Source organism: Neolamprologus brichardi, chromosome 14 (assembly GCF_056152115.1).
Source record: "Neolamprologus brichardi isolate AB-2024 chromosome 14, ASM5615211v1, whole genome shotgun sequence".
NCBI lineage: Eukaryota > Metazoa > Chordata > Actinopteri > Cichliformes > Cichlidae > Neolamprologus > Neolamprologus brichardi.
This window is the reverse complement of record NC_142117.1, coordinates 23070001-23091635: the sequence shown is the minus strand read 5'-3', so window position 1 is coordinate 23091635 and position 21635 is coordinate 23070001. Positions and strand designations below refer to the sequence as shown.

The 21635-nt window shown below is 42.2% G+C and overlaps 1 protein-coding gene across 1 annotated transcript in view; it reads left to right on the top strand.

Moving 5' to 3' along the window:
• arhgap35a (Rho GTPase activating protein 35a) overlaps window positions 1-21635 on the top strand; it is a 63516-nt gene that overhangs the window by 25881 nt on the left and 16000 nt on the right. The window contains exon 2 of the mRNA XM_006795397.3: window positions 13349-17186. Coding sequence (XP_006795460.2) covers window positions 13464-17186 — 3723 coding nt within the window. The 5' untranslated portion in view covers window positions 13349-13463. The remainder of the gene's footprint in view (window positions 1-13348; window positions 17187-21635) is intronic.

Genomic DNA, 21635 nt, shown 5'->3' with positions numbered 1-21635 from the left:
CCTGCGCTCATCAGTAGACAGACCAGCATCTTCAGGGAGAGACAGATGGAGTGTGTGAGACGGTGAGTGTGTGTAAGTGGCCCCCTTCTTTGTTTGAGGGGGGGGGGGAGTACTCACACATCAAGGATTAGAAAGGCTTAAAGATGTTACGCCTTGGCGGATGTGCGGATTTGTGCATCTTTTGTGAGGTGAGCGTTATCTCAAATGACGTCAGCACTAATAGAGAGTGGTGTTGCATTTGAAACAGTCAGGTACAGAGGCTGCAGGAATACTGGCCCGCTGCTGTTATGAATGGGCAGTTTAAGAGACGGGAGCATGTTCCTTTGGTTCATTTCTGTGTGTCATAATGGTCTTGTGTCGGGCCAGTGCGACCTTCTGTAAACAATAGCAACTCATTACGATAACAATCTTAAAGTTCTCTGCATTTCTTCCGGGCTGTCTGCAACCTCCTGTGGCTTTCGTCGGTGTATGAGTATGCTCATTTTTACATGTAACCAATGTGATCTATACAATCTGTTTGTATAGTTGTTCTTGTAATCCTAAAAAAACATACGAAGATTAATCGTCTGTGGTTCTTTTGACTTTGACTGCCAACTGGACAAAACTAAACATCTGGTGACATCATTCCATGCTTTAAGAACATTGTTAAAAGATATTTTTTTACCGCTATTTCTGGACATAAGTTCCCTCATAGCAAGCAGTTCAATTCAGACAATAATAATTTTCAGGTGATCCCTTCTCATAACTAATACTGCATCATAGCTTGCTGTGGTGAGTCATAAACCATATGAGTTTTTCTTTTTTTTTGTAATTATTTTGTTAAAGTGTTACCAGAATGTTCAAGTTTAACCTGTATGTTTTTAATAAGAGAAGTGATGTGAAGAAAACACAGCTTGAAGAGCTGCATTTTTTCTTTCTTTCTTTTTTTCTTTTTTCTTTTTTTTTACCCTATGGCAGGAATCCAGAGAGAATTTGGACCCTTATCAGCTACTGTGATTGGCCAGTGGGTTCATATGAGAACCCTGGGACATGAGGTAGTGTGAAGCAACAGTGCCAATCAGAGGGAAGAGATGGAATGGGTGGAGAGAGGAGGGGAAAAGTGAAAAGGGAGTCTTGGCATCATTGCTTAGAACGGGAATTTAATGGTGTGTGTGTGCCTGTGTGTAGGTGTGTGTTAGTTTTCATAAGAATGGAAGAGATGGGAGGGGTGAACACTTGGATTGGGTCCAGGAGAACTGTTGTAAAATCCAACCTGGTTCTTTTCCTGTTTCGCCAGAGAGGATGGTCTAATTCTCACCGCTGCCTTTTCCTGACTTTTTCTTCCTCCAGGCCTGGAGAGAGAACAGCAGACAATGCACAGAAACTAGTTTGAAGAAGATTGAATTCTGTAGTAGAAGTGTAACTTCTACAGATGAAGAGGAGGATGAGGTCAACAGGGGTCACGATTGATTATTTCTGGCTGCAGCCGTGTTTACGGACTGCCATTGTGTTTGGTGAGCTTTAACGATTGTGCAGCATCGCAGAGTTAAACTTCACCTTTTACTCCTGGTCTCACAGCCTTGAGGCCTCCAAGGTTGTTTTAAAAGATCCAGACTTTGACCTCTAGGTTTGCTGTAAACACGGGGAAGTAAATCTAGAACCAATCAGATCATCTCTTGCCAAGGAAGTAACAAATATTGACTTAGATGACCACAAAATATGCTCATGTGACTTTTAGCTATTTTTATCTTGGTCCTATAAAACTGTGTGTGGTGTAGTTTTACTGTTTAAAATCAATCTGTCTATAGTATATGTGATTTTTGCACACTAACCACTTAACAAATCCTGTGCATAGGTGAGACTTGCTGGAGTGCTACACTAGTTTGTCTTACGCATCGTTCTCATTCAAAACTGATATTATTATTATTATTATTAAGTTTAACAAAAAAAGGAACAAGCTAACATGTAGGCGAAGTAGATGCGCAGTGAAAGGAAATATTAATTGTGTGCTCAAATGCTACTGCTCAAGGACATTCCCTATTACAGCATCACCACCTATTGCATACATTGGCAGTGTGATTACTGTTGCTTTTGATTTTATACTCACACTGTTCCACTTTCAATAGAATTGCCATAGACCTATTGAGAATATTAGAAAGGAAGGCAGTGAATTAATCACAATGTTCTTTTTGTGGTTGTATGTGTAATAGTAAATGATCCTACTCCTACAAAAATGTTAAACTGTAATTTTAAAACGTTGACTCTTAGCCTGAAAAACTGCATCCATTTGACTGTAATGTAGACACGACCAATTAGTTAGTGGAGGCTTCTTAGCGAGCCTCGTCAGGCAAAGCTTGGCCTTGGGCCTTAATACTGCTGCAGCTGCAGACAGCTCAGTGCAGAGTAGCAAAGTCTTGAGCTGTAATGGCGCACCAGTGTCTGTCTGTAGACTGCTTTAAAATGGATGACCAAGCACAACCCCCGTAACCTCTGGACTTGCTGCCCCAGAGCCTGCCAGCTTCCTCCATTCAGACTAGGGAAGGAACTCAGGGGTGGTACTCCCACATACGGACACATGAGCACAGCTAGAAGAGTTCCAAAAGGTGATAGATTAACATATTCATGTGCTGCTAGAGCTTACAGGCTACATATGGCTAAACACTGTGTTCTATATATTGTAGTTTGTTGTATTCACTGCTTTTATATTATACTCAACAACTTGTAGTTCTTGCCATAAAGGAGAAAAAGCACAGATAAAGTTTAATTTGACAGAATTACCAGTGAACCAGTGTTATCAGATGATATTGGTCTATTGGTGCAATATGCGCTGAACACATTCCACAACAGTGCAGAAGGAGGGTAGGGTGTTTTTGATATTGGTGTGCTCACCTAGTTTGTCCATTATAGCAGCTCAAGGTCACTTTTATGTAGAGCGTTGCCTGAAGTTTGTGTAACAGTCAAGCTGTTTGTGAGATGCACTGTTGCAAAGTTAATAAACAAGAACCATGACATTTCCCTTTTTTGATATAAGATGTTATATATACTGTGTATATAATATCAAACCTGCATTAGTGTCAACCCCCAAAATCAGTATGAGCCGGGCTCCGATCTCTTTGGCTTTCTATTATCCGTGCATGATTTGCACTTTGGTGAGCCAGGCAGGAGGGCAGAAAAAGAGAGTGAATCTGGTGGAAAAAATGAAAGTGATAAAGACAGAGAGGGAGTGAAAGAACACTGAAAAGAGGGGGAAAAAACCTCTGTAACCATCTGCCTTTGTGCCAACAGATGGTTACTGTAGCAACCAGTAAAAAGTCATTATCTTTAATTGACATGGAGGCAGGTTCAGGTGTTTTCAATTGTATCTTTTTTTTTCTTTCTGCAGTGACCCCACCTATCCCCTAGTTTTTCTGTGTGTGTGTGCGTTTTATAGAGAGACCATCAAGCCGTTTTCTTCTGTTCCTCAGGCTTGATGCTTCTGGGTGTTTAGGTGGTTTAAAGCTGCATACACACTGGAAGCGATTCACTCATCGCACATCGCTTTGAAGCGGAACAACATTCCAGGCTCTGGTTGCCTAGGTGACCCACTAATGTATATATTACTAGCTCATATGCCAATCATCGGTATTCTTCCCTTTCATTGGTCATTGCTTCAGTTGCTTGCCTGGAAATTTAGAAAAGTTTTTCTTTTGCCTACTTCCTGTCACCAGCAGTTATTTCTCCTGTAGTTGCTTGAAGTCGTGGAAAGTCTCTGAGTTGATGATTGAGCAGATGTCAAAAGTGACCGGAGAGCAATTTAAAGATGAAAAATGTCATGAAGATTAAAAGTGAATGACAGTATAGACAGGAGACAGTGGTTGGTAAGGCTGAGGACACAAGAGCATTGAAGGTGGTTGTCTGTGATTTTTATGTTGAGGCTTGTTAGGGCAGCGGTAAGAGGTACAGATGAGCGATGAAGTCGTCCTGTCTGTAGACCATTAGCCAACCGCAAGTTCTAAGCACTTACCAGAAGCTCCTTGTGTTAACTCCCTGCCGCAGCACAAAGTTCCTCTTTCTCTTCTGTTTGTTTAGTTGGAAACTCTTCTTGTTCCTCCCTAATATTTCTTAATACTTTATTTGTGATTTTGCGCACACCTACGCCTCACAATACATTCACTTCGAAAAAACTTTGATTCTTTTCTTTGGCTCATTTCTTTTTCTTTTCTAATGTGGTACACCCAAGTTCTTGGAAGGTTGTATTTACCAATGGAAAATAATTTATCTTTTTCTTTGAAACACTCGAAATGAAAAACACAATTTAACTCTGGCGTCAATATAAGCTTTCACAAACCATTTGTACTTTTCAAATCAATTTTTCCATTACAATGAGCCGTTTCTCACCATCCCTAGCTCAGCCGATCAGTATAAGAGTACCAAAAAAAAAAGCATCCAATTCAACAAAAAAATAATTACGCAAACAAAGCCTGCGTTGGGGTGTTCTGTCTCCAACTATTGTTTGAATCTGGGTTGTGCCTTTAATTCTAGGGAGCCTGTCAAAAGCAGTTGGCGGTGCTTTGTCCAGGCGTACCTTTTTATTACTACTGTCTGCTTTATTAGCCTTCCACAGAGCAGGAGAGGACAGAAAGAATTGACTGGAGATGCGAATGAAGGTGGCAACTATTGACTAGTTTGTCTTCTCTTGCTTCTGGCAGGGTGCAATGATGCTACAAGGATGCCGCTGTCCAGGCTAGCCCATTAGCACCTAGACTCCACACATGACAACATGACAAGAACAGACCACCACATGCAATGTGGCATTCGCAGGCTTGCTGCGCCGCTTTCACAGCCACCACTTTGCTTCAGCAGCCTTCTGTAGAAATAGCTTTAAATCATCTTCCACTTCCCCCTCAGTCCCCCTTTTTTTTTCCGTTTCTGTCATTTTCCTTTTTAATTGGTCTCAAGATTCAGCAGTGCATGAACATTTCTGTGGCAAAGAGGAGTGTGGGGGGGAAAAGTTTATTTAAACGTTCAGTGTGTAAGCAGAGAGTTGTGAGCATGTGAGTTAGAGGGCTTGTGTATATTGTTAGATGTGAACGTGCCATATCTATGTTGGAGCATATGCTGTAGGTGTAAGTGGCTCTTTGTGTGTGCGTGAAGACCATCTGTCACCTAGTAACAGTTTGGGTGATCTCTGGCTGATGTAAGAGCTCCCTGTAGGGATCATAGAGCATAATTATATACAAAGCCTGCAGGTCACAAGTACAGATGGAAAGAGTTTAGCAGCATTGCGCTTATACTCTCTGTGATTTGAAGAGAAATTATTGTATTTCTTTAATGTCAAAGTGAAAAATGATCACATGTAAAAGCCTTGGCAGCTGCAATTTTCTGAATGGCGTGTCTTTAATGTATCAGCGGGTTATTAACGTCTCTCTCTTTGATGATATCCTGCATAGAGGCTAAAATGTATATATTGTTTTCTTTTCAGGGTTGTGTTTAGAAAGTCAATTAAAGAACCTTTCAAGCTCCTATCACATCTCAAGGAAATCCTAAATGAAAGATAGATATACTTTGTATAATTTGGCTTTAGGTTTCTGACGTCAAATCAGCCACCAGACTTGTTTGGTCTCCTCTCGCTTTCCTTTAACAGTCCAAAGCAGGAAGCAGGGAATGCAGAGGATGCACACATGTGCACTGCTTATATGCTGCACAATTGAAACTTTCCTTCGTATTAGGACAAAACAATGGAAGCTGTACCAGTAACGCCAAAAAAACAAAGAAATGTTGCAATCAAGCCTTTGCCCCTGAGTTTATTCTGGCTGTCAAAATCTTTGCAGCGGCTGATAAAGTAATAAAAATTAAGCTCTGGTGGCAGCGGCATCGCTCCGTGAGTGCACACAGCTTTCCTGTCTTGTGCACCATCTGGAAAACACACCCAGCTCATCTATTAAGCACTTACTCCAGCTAAGGACGAGCGCTCCGCTGAAAATGGGTTAATAATGACAATTAAATTGAAGGTAATGTCAGCAGTTGATCTGCCACTCACAAATCATATTATTTTATGTGAATAGCTTTCTGTGCCTAGGAGTGGAATTACAGTTTTGAATAAGTGTGAGTCACTGAGCCGAGCTATTGAAAATCTACAAAATTGCATTATTTTGTTTTATCAAGACATTCTCTTACTACATAAAGACTTTCAACCCAGAGGCCAGAGCGCAGAGTCGGCTATGTTCTATTATTTAGGATGTAAAGGATAAAAAGTTCTGCTGGGCTCTGCCGTTCTTTCAGACACATCAGATGCATACGACTTCTTTCCTAGTTTATGCACTTTTTTTTAAATTGAGGAACTCTATTTGGTGTGGTGTCATTTTATTACATTCATAGTTTATCATAATGCAATGGCACATGGACGTGTTTATTAGCAAAGACAAATGCAGGCACATGATATCCACCTGTCAGTGCTGAGAGATGGAGGTCATCCCTAGTGCTAAAATGAGGCATACACACACACACACCATCAAACCAATTACACTAGTAATTAGAACTGGAAGCTCATTCAGGTGGAAGATTGCCAGCTGAGTTTAAAAACCCACCTGCTAACCGCTCTCTGCAAATTGCTGTCAGATTTAGGTATAAAACCGCCACGTACGTCCATGTTTTTGTTTACTTTCTGAAAGCCTGCCCCCGTGTCTGCGTTTAATGCTCTCCGTCCTGCCTTGTGCATTGGATATATTTGCGTATGTTCTATATTCGTGTTTGTCGGTTTTTGTTTGTGCTGTTGCATCACGTTTGGCTAGGAGGACAGGGCGGCTGTATTGGATGTCTAAATGTGTGTATACAGTTGTGCTGATGCTGACAAGCCTTCTAGCAGGGGAGCAGGGATCAGATGTATGCTAATATCACCAGCAGACAGTCTGCTAGTCTGACAGAGGCCCGGCTGCAAGGTTAGGCACTGCTGCAGGAGAAAGAAAACTGAGAGACAGAGGGGGAGGCATGATAAGAAATGAAGAGAGGGGGATAGAAAGAAAAGGACGAAGGTAAAATTACACAAGGGTGAAGGGCATTAAAAGAAATAAGTACGCCAGTTCATGTCAGGCGGAGGGAATTAAGAAGCAGGGAGAGCGAAGGTCCACAGATAAACTTTTGTGCCAAAGGAAAACACAGGCCATCTGTCCTTCTGACCTTGCATGCAAAGCACCAGTTGTTGCTGTTGTTGTTTTTGTTGTTGTTGTTGTTGTACAGCCTGTTGAACAGGGAATTTCTCAGGCAAATGTAAAAGAGTGTGTCTTAAAAATGCAGTGCTTTCAGTTGGCTCCATCACACATCTGGACTGAAGCCAATTGATCATTTTAATTTCATATTTTCATTTATCCTGTAGATTAATCTGTTAATCAGGCAACTTTTCTCGCTGTTAACCCTGAAGTGAGCGTTACTTTTTTTCTGCTTCAATAACAGTCCGATACACAAAGATATTTTAAATGCAATGATTTGCCCATAAACTCTTCCTTTTGTCATGCCACTTGAACCTTGCTCTTTCCTGGTTTTTAGCTCCTCCAAATCTTTAGTCGTAGTCTTGAAATTCAGATTGGACTGTGAATGCAGTCTTCTTTGCTCTGGCTATTTTATTCTCAGTAGTTTTTGTTTATTGCCTCCTCCTGTTTGTCCAGGAGCATGGTCTCCTCGGGGGTCCATCAGAGGAAATGGGAGTGATTTACTAATAATGCTCAGGAGTCTTCTGAGAATATAGCTGCAATTAATGTTAAGGTGTATTGTAATTAAAATGATGGTGTTTTACAATGTATGGAGGTATTAATCATTTTTAAAGGTATTATATTCCCATTAGTGTTTCAGTGCACATGTTGTGGAATGCAAATATGTACTGAGGCAGAGAGGCTGTGGGGGGTATGATATTTGCCTTTTTTTAGTTTTTTGTTTATGCGGTTATATCACTGTTCCATCAGATCATGCTAATGCACAAAGTGTACCACATGTGATCCTGCAAATGGAAAGATGTGACTAGCTGAAGCTATTCCACAGATTGACCATAATCCGAGTCAGCGCTAACCAGCGCTTCTGAATTGGGACCTGGCTATGTGATGGTTTGGTTGCTGCGTTAATATTTCTGTTTGTCATATCAAAATATGTTTTTAATGAGTTTATAGGAATTTTTTTTTTTTAACTTACTATGAAATATGAGAGCTATAGGTCGACTGATTCAGCCTGTGCAAAAGTATTTTTGTAGGAATCATTTATTGCAGTTGGGTGTGCTTGTGCGGTTTGTTTGCCTGGCCACATGTGAAATATGTTAGCAGTGGTATGATTGCAGTGTTTGTCTTCTGTTGATGCATGCACACAATGGATGGAAAGAGTGAGGGTATTTGTATTTCCTGTTTGGTGTGTAATTGATGGATATGCTGCATATGTGGAAAAGGCAAATGCCTTCTGTTTAAGTGGTTACGCTGAATGCACTGCGCCACAGAGCACTTCGTGTAAAGGGCAGTGAATGTGAAGTGCAGAGGCATTTACATATAGATGCATATACATTATATATTTGAGTCACTGTAAGACCCACGTCTGTGTGCATCGCTGGTTAAGTGATGTTTTAAAATGAGTTGTTTCTAACTCAGCATTCATATCAATTAATTCCTTTCCACTGCGAGCCGACCCACCCTGAACAGGAAGCAGCATCAGTGGAAGGACTGTCGACACCCACACACTGCCCCAATGCGTTGGCCACAACCCTAGTATCTTACTAATGGACAGCAAGTCTCCAGAGGAGGGGCAAAATGGGAGCGGGCGATGGAGAAGGGATTCTTGACAGATGGGAATCGGAAATCTATATGATGATGGTAATGTTCTGGGTGAGACTAGAGAAGTACAACTAGCTGCAGACCTAATTCAGTGGGGGTGGGGGGGGGGGCACGCTGTGGACGAAGACAAAGGAAGGGTCATTCACTCTTGAGTCTTCGAGAATACAGGAGAGAGATTTTTCTCTGTCGTCATCATAATCCTCATCACCACACTGCACACTTCATGACTATTTCATGACCTTTGTTTCTGTCAACTCCCAGCCTTTCCTGAGTGTGTATTACTATATAACCAGAAGGTTTTCTGGGAAACTCGGCTTCCCAGTTTGTCCTTGCTTAGCACTGTTCACACTGTACTGTGTGAGATTCTCTGAGGCATATCTGATGATTTTGGCAGCAACTTAAGAAAAGTGATAACATACTCCTTCTTTTATCAGAAATATTATTTCTGCTACACTTTTCTTTCACTCTATAATCTATAAAATACTTGACCTTTGCTAACAGTGTTGCACTTCAACTCAACATTTATTTCCATTACAACTATTTTTCTGACTCTGACTTTAAAATTCTTTCTCCGTAGATGTAGCTTTCAGTCATGGTCATCCCATTCAATCCATATGGACTCTCTCTTGTCCAACATTTCCAGTCTGTAAAGATTTCTGTGTGTATCAAAACAGGCCTGGCTGTCATCCTCCCTTGCTAACTGTTGTAACTCTGTAATGAAAGGAATGCAGCCAACTCTTGAAAGCTGCATGGCCTCACGGGCCATGCAGCTACAAAGGGACTCTCCCTTGCTGCTCTTTGTAGCACGTGTTATTCTGAACTTCACGCCCTGACGCCCCAGCATTACCTTAAGGCTGAACTCCAGTACCTTACAGACACATCATATCTGCCTCTACTTTGTCCTTGAGGGAGAGCGGGTGTCCTAAAAAGGGCTGGTTCAGTCAAGCCAAGATTGCTGTATCTTTCCTGCTTTTAAACAGTTTAAAAGGAGGGAATGAAATAATCAGGCAAATGGAGATGTGGTATTTGGGTAGACCATGCTTATAATGCTATTTGCGATTACACAGGGGGGTGAGTGATGGGATGGGTCAGACTTTGACCCTTGTATCCTCTGCGCCTCACCACGCCCTCCCTCAGGGAATTCCAATCTGCAACTCACATGACCCAGGTTGCTGACCTCTCTCCCCTTCCTCTTGTACCCATTCTCGTTAGTGCACATAGAGAGGATGGGGGTACAAACTTCACACACTCCATTGCCTCCCTACAGTGCCTTGCCCTCCTTTCCATCTCCTGTCATTCTGCCTACTGTCACGTTTCAGGGTCCAAGGCAGATACAACGCAGGCCTTAAACCAGCCCAGGGCTTCGAGATGGTGGTATGCGGCTGGACATGCGCAGCAGACACCAGGCCTCGGGGTGAACTAGGAAACTGTCTGCCTGACTATTCTGCACCTGGACTGCTGCACTGAGACTAGCTAAGCACAAGCAGTGGTGTCTTTATGGGAAAGAGGAAATGTATTCCCCTAATGACTAGATCTATTGTGTGAAATGCTGCACTTAGGCTGCCAGCAGACGTGCTGTAGAAACAAGCTGAATTGTGCAGTTTAATATAAATTCTGTTTCTGTCAGTGACTTTGGTACAGCCGTCACTCAGCGAGACATTTCATTTTTCTCTATTATTCGCTGTGTTGGAAACTATTGCATCCTCACAACAGACCAGCAAAAATAACATCAACACTTTTTTTTTGTTGCTACTTTTTTTCTTTTTAAGCCTATCTCCTTGTCATACACACACACGCGCACATGCACACACACACATTAACTTGCACTCTGCTCTAGTGAATATGTGGGCTGACTGTCACAAAATCTATATGAACTTGGAGGTCCATGTACACCTTGCACACACACGGGAACATAATTAGAAAAAGATAGGTAGGGTCAGCAGAGCAGATGCTAGCAGGGCATCTGTAAGAGTGCTGAGCCTGGCCAGCCGCCAAGTCCATATAGAATTTCGGAGTGCTTGACTGCACTTAATCCAGACCCTCACTGCTGGTCGCAAACATGACCTATTTCACACATGAAGTGATCATCACCAGGATCTTGATTACATAGGATACATTCTGGGTCATCTTTATGTGCACGCATGTGCAAGCTCAGATGAAACATTCATGCTAATGTGGTTCTGCACTAGGGTTTCCTTACTTATCTGTAAAGGTAATACACCCTCTCAGCTCACGCAGTAGACAGCTACTTCAAGCATGTCACAACAGTTTACGCTACAGAGATAAGTTTTACAAGCTAGCAATGCAAAAATAGAGCCCACAGACCTACCAGAAATACCTTTTGGTTTACTCTGGGGGAATAAAAAGAAATGCAGTATATGCAATTTATAATAAGTGACATTGCTGTACAGACTAGCAGTAGCTATAAAATTAAAGGTTACCACGTATGAGGGATCCACTAATAATATGGCAGCTACAAATATGTATTGTAGTATGTATTGTATTTATTGATGGTCTTGAGTACCATGCAGCTTTTTAATTTCATGTCTGTGAAGGATGTCTGTACACAGCACAGCAAAGGATCATGTAGACACTGTATATTAAGAAATGATTATTATTATTATGCTGAATAGATGTTCAATTAAGTCAGTGGACCATGTCCAGGGGCAGCAGGTCTCTTTTCTTTCTGGTGAATGCAGTTGAGGGATCTGCTGAGGTCATCTGTGTAATGCGAACATAATTAGGTCAGTGAACAGGTTTGTTATTAACCCACAGATACCTCGATAAATACCACAGTGCAGTCCTTCCCATCCAGTTAAAGGGGTGTGTGTGTGGTGGTCATCTATAATGTGTACATTCATATACTATCAAGCAAGTAGACACACACATGCCCAGCGAGAGAAGGAGATGAATTAATCACAATTCCTAGGTCATATTCGTATTTGATCCTATCGACCATCAAGTCAGGCTGTACACAGTGTACAATGCATGTTGATATTATAGGGATTTGGTCCACCTCTGTGAGCTTTGATGCATTTTTCATGCATGTTTCCTCTTTAAATATCAAAACACGAGGTATTCTATTTGATATGGATTCCTTTTCCTGCTGGTGCTGGGTTATACACCTGGTTAAGCACAGGGGCACTCTTGTCTCTGTAATTTTAATCCACAGCCTGAGTGGAATTTACTTTTAGCAAAACACTAGGCTTCAGCTGTGAACTTTGATTAGTGGCTCTCCCTTTCAAATAAAACTCAGAAATGCAGTATATAAAAGACGTAGTAGTCATTACATAGCCGGTTGGGTGTAGCTTTTTTTTTTTTTTAAGTCTACACTATTTTCTAACACACACAAGTTTCTTACCATTTTTCTTGTCATTGTTCGTATATCTGGTGAATCAGAGTTGGACAGTGAGGTTCATTTTTAGGAATCTGCAGATCTGTGTTGCCTGACAAACTCGATTCAAAAATAATGAAGGCTTTGGCTGCTTTTGTGTTCTCTGTCAAAAGAGCTGTTCGTGATTAATAGTGGTTTTAATGTCTGTTTTTACTACATAAATGACTCAGTTATGACATGGAGGGGGTGGTCTCCATCATTTTGAAATGCAGTGCGTGCTATCTGTCTGAGAGCTTAACAAGATTTTCGTTCCATACAAATTGTGTTGTAACACCCTTTTATGCCTCATCCTTTCCCTTTTCTTAACTTATTTTTAGACCTAATCTACCAGTCGAATAAATGATACAGAGATTAGCAACTAAGCATCTCTATATGGTCTTATGTGTTTTTGCCTTTTTCTTACTTGCAATGCAGCCATTTCTTGCTTCTGATTTAGGTAAATATGCATGACATTAATGATGGTACAGGAGCCAACTCTTATCTGTTTGGTTATAAACATAGGAAAACATGTTTTTGATGGAAACAAGTCAGCCAACAGGCAATGCAGCCTTTTAAAATGCAGATGGCTTTCCCTAGTTGGCCAATTAGTAACTTTAGCTCTGGAACACTTATCTTCTTTCATCTTCCTGTGTGTGTCTTTCATTTAGGGTGCCGAGAGCTTGGTGTGCCTTTTTCTACAAGAGTGTCGTGCTACTTGTGTGCATATGTTTGCGTGCACAGTCGTTTGTCTGTTTGTTGCAGTAGTGAAAGAGCTACATTACTTTCCTCCAATGTTGCTGCGAGTGAGGCAAACCAACCAGACTGTTAGTAGCCAGATAATAACCCAAAACACACATTGCATTGCAATGAACATGAGAATGAAATGTGGAAGGCACTACTGTTAGCACTGCAGTCCTGGCAGCATTAAAATTAAATGAGTTAAACTGGGAAAAAATTGCCTTTAACTGAGTTACAGCTGGGTTAAGTAATGTGCAGCATTCCAACAGCTTTACCACTGACCTCAATCTTTTCAGGAAATATTCAGTGGAGAAATAGGATCAGAGATTAACAATTGTTAACAGAACACAGGCACATAGTAGGAATTTAGATGTGAGGCACAGTAGCTAAAGGTTGTCATTAGAATAGTGGATTATTTTTTTTTGTATATCTCTAGATTAAATCTCACTTTTGTCTCTCTCTTTCTATCATGCAGGACCAAGCCTCAGACCAGTGAGCTTCTCTTGCATGGAAACCCTGCTTCCTTGGCAGCCTGCTCCTCTCTCTAGAGCTCACGGCCAGCATGGCAGGATGAGCCTCTGCCAGCAACGATGATGGCCAAAAAGCAAGATCCGCGGCCACCCACCTACAACCTGGTTGTGCTTGGGCTGTCCGGCACAGAGAAGGAGAAAGGGCAATGCGGTGTGGGCAAGTCCTGCCTGTGTAACCGCTTTGTCCGGCCAAGTGCAGATGACTTCTACCTAGATCACACCTCTGTTCTCAGTACCAGTGACTTTGGAGGGCGTGTAGTGAACAATGACCACTTCCTATACTGGGGAGAGGCTGTAAGGACAATGGAGGAGGGTTCAGAATGCCGTATAAATGTGGTGGAGCAGACTGAGTTCATTGACGATCAGACGTTTCAGCCGCACCGAAGCACGGCACTGCAGCCTTACATCAAGAGGGCAGCTTCCACCAAGCTGGCTTCAGCTGAAAAGCTGATGTACTTTTGCACAGATCAGCTGGGGCTGGAGCAAGACTTTGAGCAGAAACAGATGCCGGAAGGCAAGCTTATGGTGGATGGCTTCTTACTCTCTGTAGATGTTAGCAGGGGTATGAACCGTAGTTTTGAGGATCAGATGAAGTTTGTTACCAACCTATATAACCAGCTAGCAAAAACAAAAAAGCCTGTGGTTCTGGTCCTTACCAAATGTGATGAAGGTGTTGAGCGGTATATTAAAGACTCACACACTTTTGCCCTAACTAAGAAGAATCTACAGGTGGTAGAAACCTCAGCACGTTCCAATGTCAATGTTGACCTAGCCTTTTTTACACTGATTCAATTAATAGACAAGAGTAGGGGAAAGCCCAAGATTATCCCCTACTTTGAGGCACTGAAACAGCAGAGTCAACAGATTGCCTCAGCCAAAGACCGCTATGAGTGGCTGGTCAACCGAATTGTAAAGAACTACAATGAGACATGGCCTGTTGTCAGTCGGCGCATGCAGACTGCCCCTGAGTACAAGGACTATGTTTTTCTTGAGGGCACTGCTAAAGCTAAGAAGCTCTTCCAGCAGCATGTGCATAGACTTAAACAAGAACACATAGAGAAACTTAGGAGGCTCTATCTAAGTACTCTGCCACAGGCACTGTCTACACTCTTACCACAGTTGGATGAGATAGACCACTTGAGCTGGTCTGGAGTTCAGAAAGTCCTGGAGACTAAAAGAGATTTCTGTCAGTGGTTTGTTGTGCTAGATGATACACCTTGGGAGACCACAACACACATTGATAACATGGAAGATGATCGCATCCCACAAGACCTACTGGAGACACCAGCAGCGGAAGCCATTTATGAGTCCCATCTGGAGCAGCTAAGGAATGAGCGGAAACGGGCTGAAATGAGATGGGAGTTCAAGGAGAAGTTAAGTGTCTCTCCTTTTATCACGCCAGGGAAGCCATGGGAGGAGGCCAGAAGCTTCATCATGAATGAAGAGTTCTACCAGTGGCTGGATGAAGCTGAATATCTGGATATCTACAATAAACACCAGAAAGAAATCATCGACCGGGCCAAAGAAGACTTTCAAGAATTGCTCCTTGAATATTCTGAGCTCTTTTATGAGTTAGAGTTGGATGCAAAACCGAGTACAGAGAAAATGGGAGCCATTCGAGAAGTGCTGGGGGAGGAGCAAAGATTTAAGGCCCTTCAGAAGCTGCAGGCAGAACGGGATGCTCTTGTACTGAAACATATCCACTTTATCTATCACCCCACAAAGGAATCCTGTCCCAACAATCCGCACTGTGTGGATACTAAGATAGAGCAGATACTGGCCTCCAGATTCCCAACTCGGTACCCTTCATCAGAGTGTGCGAGACTGGAAGGGGGGAGAGCTGAACGGATAAATCTTGTCATTCTAGGAAAAGATGGGCTAGCCAGAGAGATGGCCAATGAGATAAGAGCCTTGTGCACCAGTGACGACCGGTACGTGTTAGATGGAAAACTGTATGAGCTGACCCTCCGTCCCATAGAGGGCAATGTACGTCTCCCAGTTAATTCCTTCTACACACCAACCTTTACACCGCATGGTTGCCTATGTTTGTACAATTCAAAGGAATCTCTCTCCTATGTTGTTGAGAGTATAGAGAAGCTTAGAGAGTCGACTATTAGCAGAAGGGAAAGGGAAAACAGCTTATCTCAACTGCCACTGTCCCTCCTTCTGGTCACCAAGAGGGGGGTGGGGTCCATAGGGGATATTGGAGGGGAGACAGCTCAAACTCTCATACAACAAGGGCAGCAGGTAGCTGCAAAGCTACAGAGTGCTTACCTAGACCCTGCCTCTCCAGGCATGGGTTATGGCCGCAATGTCAGCGAGAAGCAGATCACTCAGATGTTGAAAGGACTCTTAGAAATACGTAGAAACATAGGGAGCAGCTCCCCTCCACTACCTCCTCCATCCTCCAGAGACTCTCAGTCCCAGTCAATGCTCGAGGCAGACCTGAGGATAGTCCTGTGCCTGATGTGCGGAGACACCTACGACCTAGACCAACTCCTTGCTCCCTTCCTTTTGCCCCAGCATTGTCGTCCTTCCTCGAGCCTCGGTGGTGGCACCTCTGTTCTGCTGGATCTTAGTATAGGAGGTCAGAAGCAGAATATCGAGCTGTCATTGCTCTCCTTCCATTCCTCATTAGCCCTTCGCAAGGCTGGGCTCGTCCATGGCTACATTGCTGTTTACTCTACTCGCCGCAAGGCCTCTTTGGAGACATTATGTGCTTTTCTGTGTGAGGTACAAGACATCATCCCAATCCAGTTATTAGCAGTAGGGGAGAGCCAGATGGAGCTGTCAGATTCAGACTCTGCTAAGGAACAAGTTATTCAGGGGGAAGAATTGGCTCATGAAATAGAGGCAAGATTTAACACGGTAATATGTGGACATGGTGGCGTAGTAGGTGGTCTTCATAAGATAGATCTCTTCCAGCCTTTCTTAAAAGAGGCGATGGAGAAGCGCACCATTGTTGAGGCCACACACATGTATGACAATGTAGCAGAGGCATGCACCAATGAGAGCGTCAGCCCTCGTGGTGGTTCTCCCAGCCCGGTTACACTTTTGGACTCAGAAGATGATATTGATCCATCACCTCCTTACCCTACCCTGAGGGAGGATACTCTCAGCTCCCAACTGGGAAGCTTCAAGCTGTCAGAAATGGATTCAGATGATCCCTTCTCTTTCATTTCCGAGCTTAGCACTTTTGAGAGCAAGGTGAACAACAAAGTTCCTCCACAAGTGAAGCCCAAGCCAGTCCTTAAGGTTAATCTTGGCCCTTACATGGACCAACAGGGAGGCACCAACCGCCGCTCTTTGCCCCAAGCTGTCACCTGGGCCCGAGGTAGTGATGGTGGCTATGACCCCTCAGACTATGCTGAGCCAATGGATGCTGTGAGCAAACCTAGACACACAGAAGAGGAAAATATTTACTCTGTCCCACATGACAGCACACAGGGCAAGATTATCACCATCCGCAATGCCAACAAGGGTCATTCAAATGGGAGTGCTGGGGGGAATGGGTCAGACAGTGAAGCTGATAGCAGTTCACTGGAGCGCAGAAGAAAATTGTCTGCGATTGGCATAAAGCCTAAGCTTTACAGAGACAGATCCAAACGGCTTGGGAAGTTCAGCAATTTTAGGACGAGCTTTTCTATCGGCAGCGATGATGAGATGGGGAGTTCATTCAAGGCGAGCCAGGATGACGAAGGACTTAAGAAAGACAACTCCACTGAGGATAGTGAGGATCCTAAAAAAAGAAACATTATTCTCAAAAGCCTGCGCAGAACTAAGGTTAGTGTTCATGCAACTATCTGCTTAAGTTTAATATGAGTGCCATTTTGGTTTAAAAAAATTCTATAAATTAACTCATAAATTCAGAGCACTTTCTTTTTCTTGGTTTAGCAGTTTCCAACACAACAGTTACCAAGTTTTATTGCCAAATGTTCAGTATTTATTATTGAACCAATCGCCTACTCAAGTGCATTTTAAACTGTAAAATTTTCTTAATAACCTCCTTGCGTCCTTTAATTGTTTTGGCAGGTTAAAGTGTCTAATACTAAAGTAAGGTAAAATAATTTTTTAAGCAAAAGAAGAAAACATTTGTAATGGTTATTTTTAAATATTCAAAACATGCCAGGTTTACTTTTTAATATATTTGCCTCACGTATAATTATAATGTATAGAAAATCTGTATGAAAAATACCTCAAAGGGACAAGTGTGTTTATATATAGCTTATATAAATTCATCTGTATACATGTAGAAAATAGACACATAAAATGTCCATAATCTCCAATATGATTAGTTCTTGTTTGAGATTGAACAGCTGTTTGCTTTTGCGATTAAATGTGTTTCTAACTAAACTCAAGGAATTTCTAATGAGTTGAGAAAGATCTGTCTTCTCTGAAGCTTAGCCCACTGATAACATGACATATACTGTAGGGGGTTTGTATAAAAGGATGTCTGCAATATTTTTTCACTGACCGCTCTGTGGGATCCCTCTAAACTAGCCAGATCATCAGAGATAATGGAGGCAAACTCTGGTCAGTAAACCTCTATACCAGAAAGCAGAAACTCTTAATGAATAGGGACAGAGCCGTGGTATAGACTGTGCTATTTCATCTGTCTGTGTCCATCTCTATCTGGTATCTTCAGGTTTCCCTAGAGGAATAATGTTAGACATTGATCTTTTGCAAGGTTCTTAAACGTCTTTCTATACTGGCACTTAAAACAGATTAAAACAGATACTAAATCACTGCAGAATTTTAGAAAACTAGGTGCAAACATCCCTGCTAATAGCACTAACAAGCAAAAAAACAGAATAAGAATATAAGGAAAGTAATCTTTGTTTCAAATTAAAACCTTCCTTTTTAGATTTATCTACAGTATGTGAAGTCTGTATGTAACAGCAGAGTCACTATATGTAGTGTAATGTGTAACTTAGGGCCATGTTTTTTGTTGCTTTTACTGTCGTACTGCAGTGAAGTTTTGACTAAGACTGGACTGATTATCTTTATTTGCTTCCTTCCTTTACTTTTCTCATATTCTCAGTTTGGTCTCCTGTTCTTGCTGATTCATACTGCTTCTCACATTCCTGTCACTTTTTTTCTCTCCCCCCATTATATTCTTGTCTTTTGGACACATGTATCTCCTACTTTACTTGATTTCTGTCTCCCCATTTCTTTTCCTTCCTGTGCTTGTCTTTCACCCACATGCAGTGACCTTACAGTGTTTGGCTTATCAGCCTGGTATGCTGTTCATTCACACACATGGTGCGGTATAGAAGTGCCAACTGAACAGCAGTTACATCTGTGTATGTTGTGCTTCTGTGTCTGTGATAATTACCATGGCTGTCAGCAGAGAGGAACAGGAGGGGGATGATTAATGTTTTCACACACTCAGATGTGATGTCCAAGTACCTGAATAGAAGCTGTCCTCCCGGATAATTCAACTGCTAAGATCGCATTCTGTAGCACTTGTTGCCATTCATCACAACATGATGAATGTTGGGATGGTGGGGGGGGGAGTGAGAACCTTTAAAACACAAAGTAGCAGGATTTGTGAGCAGACTAGTTCAAGTAGTACACTCAGTGGCCACTTTATTATATACTTGCTAGTATTGAGTTAGATCCTTTTGCCTTCAGAACGGTCTTTAATTCTTTGTGGCATGGATTCAACAGGGTGCTGCAAATGTTCCTCAGAGCTTTGGGGCTATATTAACATGACAGCATCACACAGTCGCTGCACAGTTGTCACCTGCACATCAATAATGTGAATCTCCTGTTCCACCAAATCCCAAAAGTGCTTTATTGGATCAAGATCAGGTGACTGTGGAGGCTGTTTGAGTACAGCGAGCTCACTCTTATGTTCAAGAAGTCAGTTTGAGATGCTGTGAGCTTTGTGGCATGCTGTTATTCTGCTAGAAGCAGCCATCAGAAGATGGGTACGCTGTGATCACATGGTCAGCAATAGTATTCAGGTAAACTGTGGCCTTTAAAGAGCCCCAAAATGTCCTCCACAATGTTATTCCATCACCAGAAACCTGAACCGATATACAAGGCAGGATGGATGCATGCTTTCATGTTCATCCCAAATTTTATATGTTGATGCTGACAGCAGCCATGCCACATTCAGAGTCACTTAAATTTTCACTTAAAACTTCTGCAGATCATATTAACGATGTATACGTGCCTAAATGCATTAAATTCCCACGTGATTGGCTTGCATTAAAAAGCAGTTGAGCATGTACCCAACAAGGTGGCCGGTGACTGTATGTTAGCAAGTACACAAGATGTAATAGCTGTGATTTTTACACAACCATACGCTTTGACCCTCTCTATGCAAAGGGGCAGAGCAAAAGTGGATGATATGAACTTTGAATGCCACTATATTGGTGAACGGACAAAACTTCCACTTTCATCTTTTAAAGGGTTTAAAGGTAGTTTACGATTGATTGCACAGGGACCTGTAATGACTGCACACCCTTCATTCTTATCATTCTAATTATGTGGCATAAAAAATAATAAAATACAGATATTGACATTACACTAGTAATTCAATAATAACAATAAGTGGGGCACATGGTAATTTGTGAACTACATACAGTTTGTTGCACCAGTAATTTTACATTTGAAATACATCTTGGGTAATGCGCAGATATATACCTTTTATGAAGGGTCATTTGTTTAGAAATTGCACTAATGATTATACTGTGAAACCAGGCAAAAGCTTTAAATAAATATATAAAAACACTGATTTAAATTTCCAGTCATACCGCCCAGTACTACATGACACATTTTAAACCCACACATTTCCAAAGAAAAAGAAAAAGCCAACAGAAGGTAGGCCAGTGTCAGCATCATTAGTTATATCAGTGCCCATGATTTGTGCCCTACGGCATGTCTTGGGATCTGGATATCCACATTACAAGCCATTATGGCTTAATTGTGGTTGTAACAAAGTGATCAAGTTCCATCACCTATTTTCTAAGCAGCTGTCTGAAAGATAAGTGTCCATTTTCAGTCTGCTGCAGCCTGAAATCCCTTCAGGAAGACATTTTATTGAGTTATTTGGTCATTTCAGGGAGATGTATTGTGGCAGTGCCTCTCCATTGGCAAACAACCAGCCATTCCTGTTGTTGGCTGGTCAGGGTTAACTCAGCCTGCTTTTCAGTTGTCTTTTACGTGACCGTTTGGCGTTATGCAGTGTAAACATTTTCTTGGAGAGAGCCTTAGGGCGCTGTCTACCAATCTGAATCATGACGTCTAGGAACAAATAATGGAAGCTACACTCTTAGCCCATTTTAAAGCCCTCTTTACCTCAGGCGCTGACCAACTGTGTCTGTCCTGATCACCCTCCCTCAGCGAGAGGCCGGAAACGTTTCCTCTCTCTTTCGTCTGTACCTTTTTTTTTTTTTTCTCCCCCTAACTTACTCAGCCAGAAAGAAAAGTGTTTGAAATTCCTCAGTCACCCAGTTTGTCTACTGACTTCATGCAGGAAATAAAAGGCAGGGAGACAGTCAAACAAAAGGCTCAGAAACAGCCATGGAAAGAAAATGGAGATGAGAGGAATAAGAGTTGTGATAAAACTTTTGAGTGGCTTTGTGTTTCAGTGTCCTACAGTGTGTGTAAATGCTCACTGTGGTGTCTGCGTGTTATTGTTGAGGATCTGTTGTGTTTTGATTTTGTGGTAGAGGTCTGTTTTGTCTCCTCAGCGCTGGCAGCATATCCTGTCTCAGTCAGCAACTGAAAGGAGTGGCCAGAAGGCAAAACTGCAGGGAGAGAAGACAGTAAGAGAGGAGAGTGGATGCAGGAGGAGGGGGTGGGCGTATAGAGACAGTCTGCTAAACTGAGATAGGGCACAGATATACAACACGCTCAGTGTGACAGGACACAAATAAATTATGAGCTGCAACATGGAGCTCGAAACCAAACTGGCAGCGAGTTATAACAATAGTTCTCTGCTGTTCCTAAAATTCAGTTGAAGCTTTACGTTAGTGTTTTGTGAACGCATGAATACAGGGTTCAAATCTACCCCTGGTCCTATGGACGTCCCAGGGAGTGTCAGAGAAGCAGTGGAGGAGGTAGCTGGGGAGTGATAAGTGAAAGAATTCGACTTAGGAATCTGCTCATGTGGGGTTATGATGGAACGATAACTGGGAAGCTGTAACTGACTGGCTGAGAATCTGCAGGTATTTAACATGTATCACTTAGTGCAAGTCCAGACTTTAACGAGATTCTTGA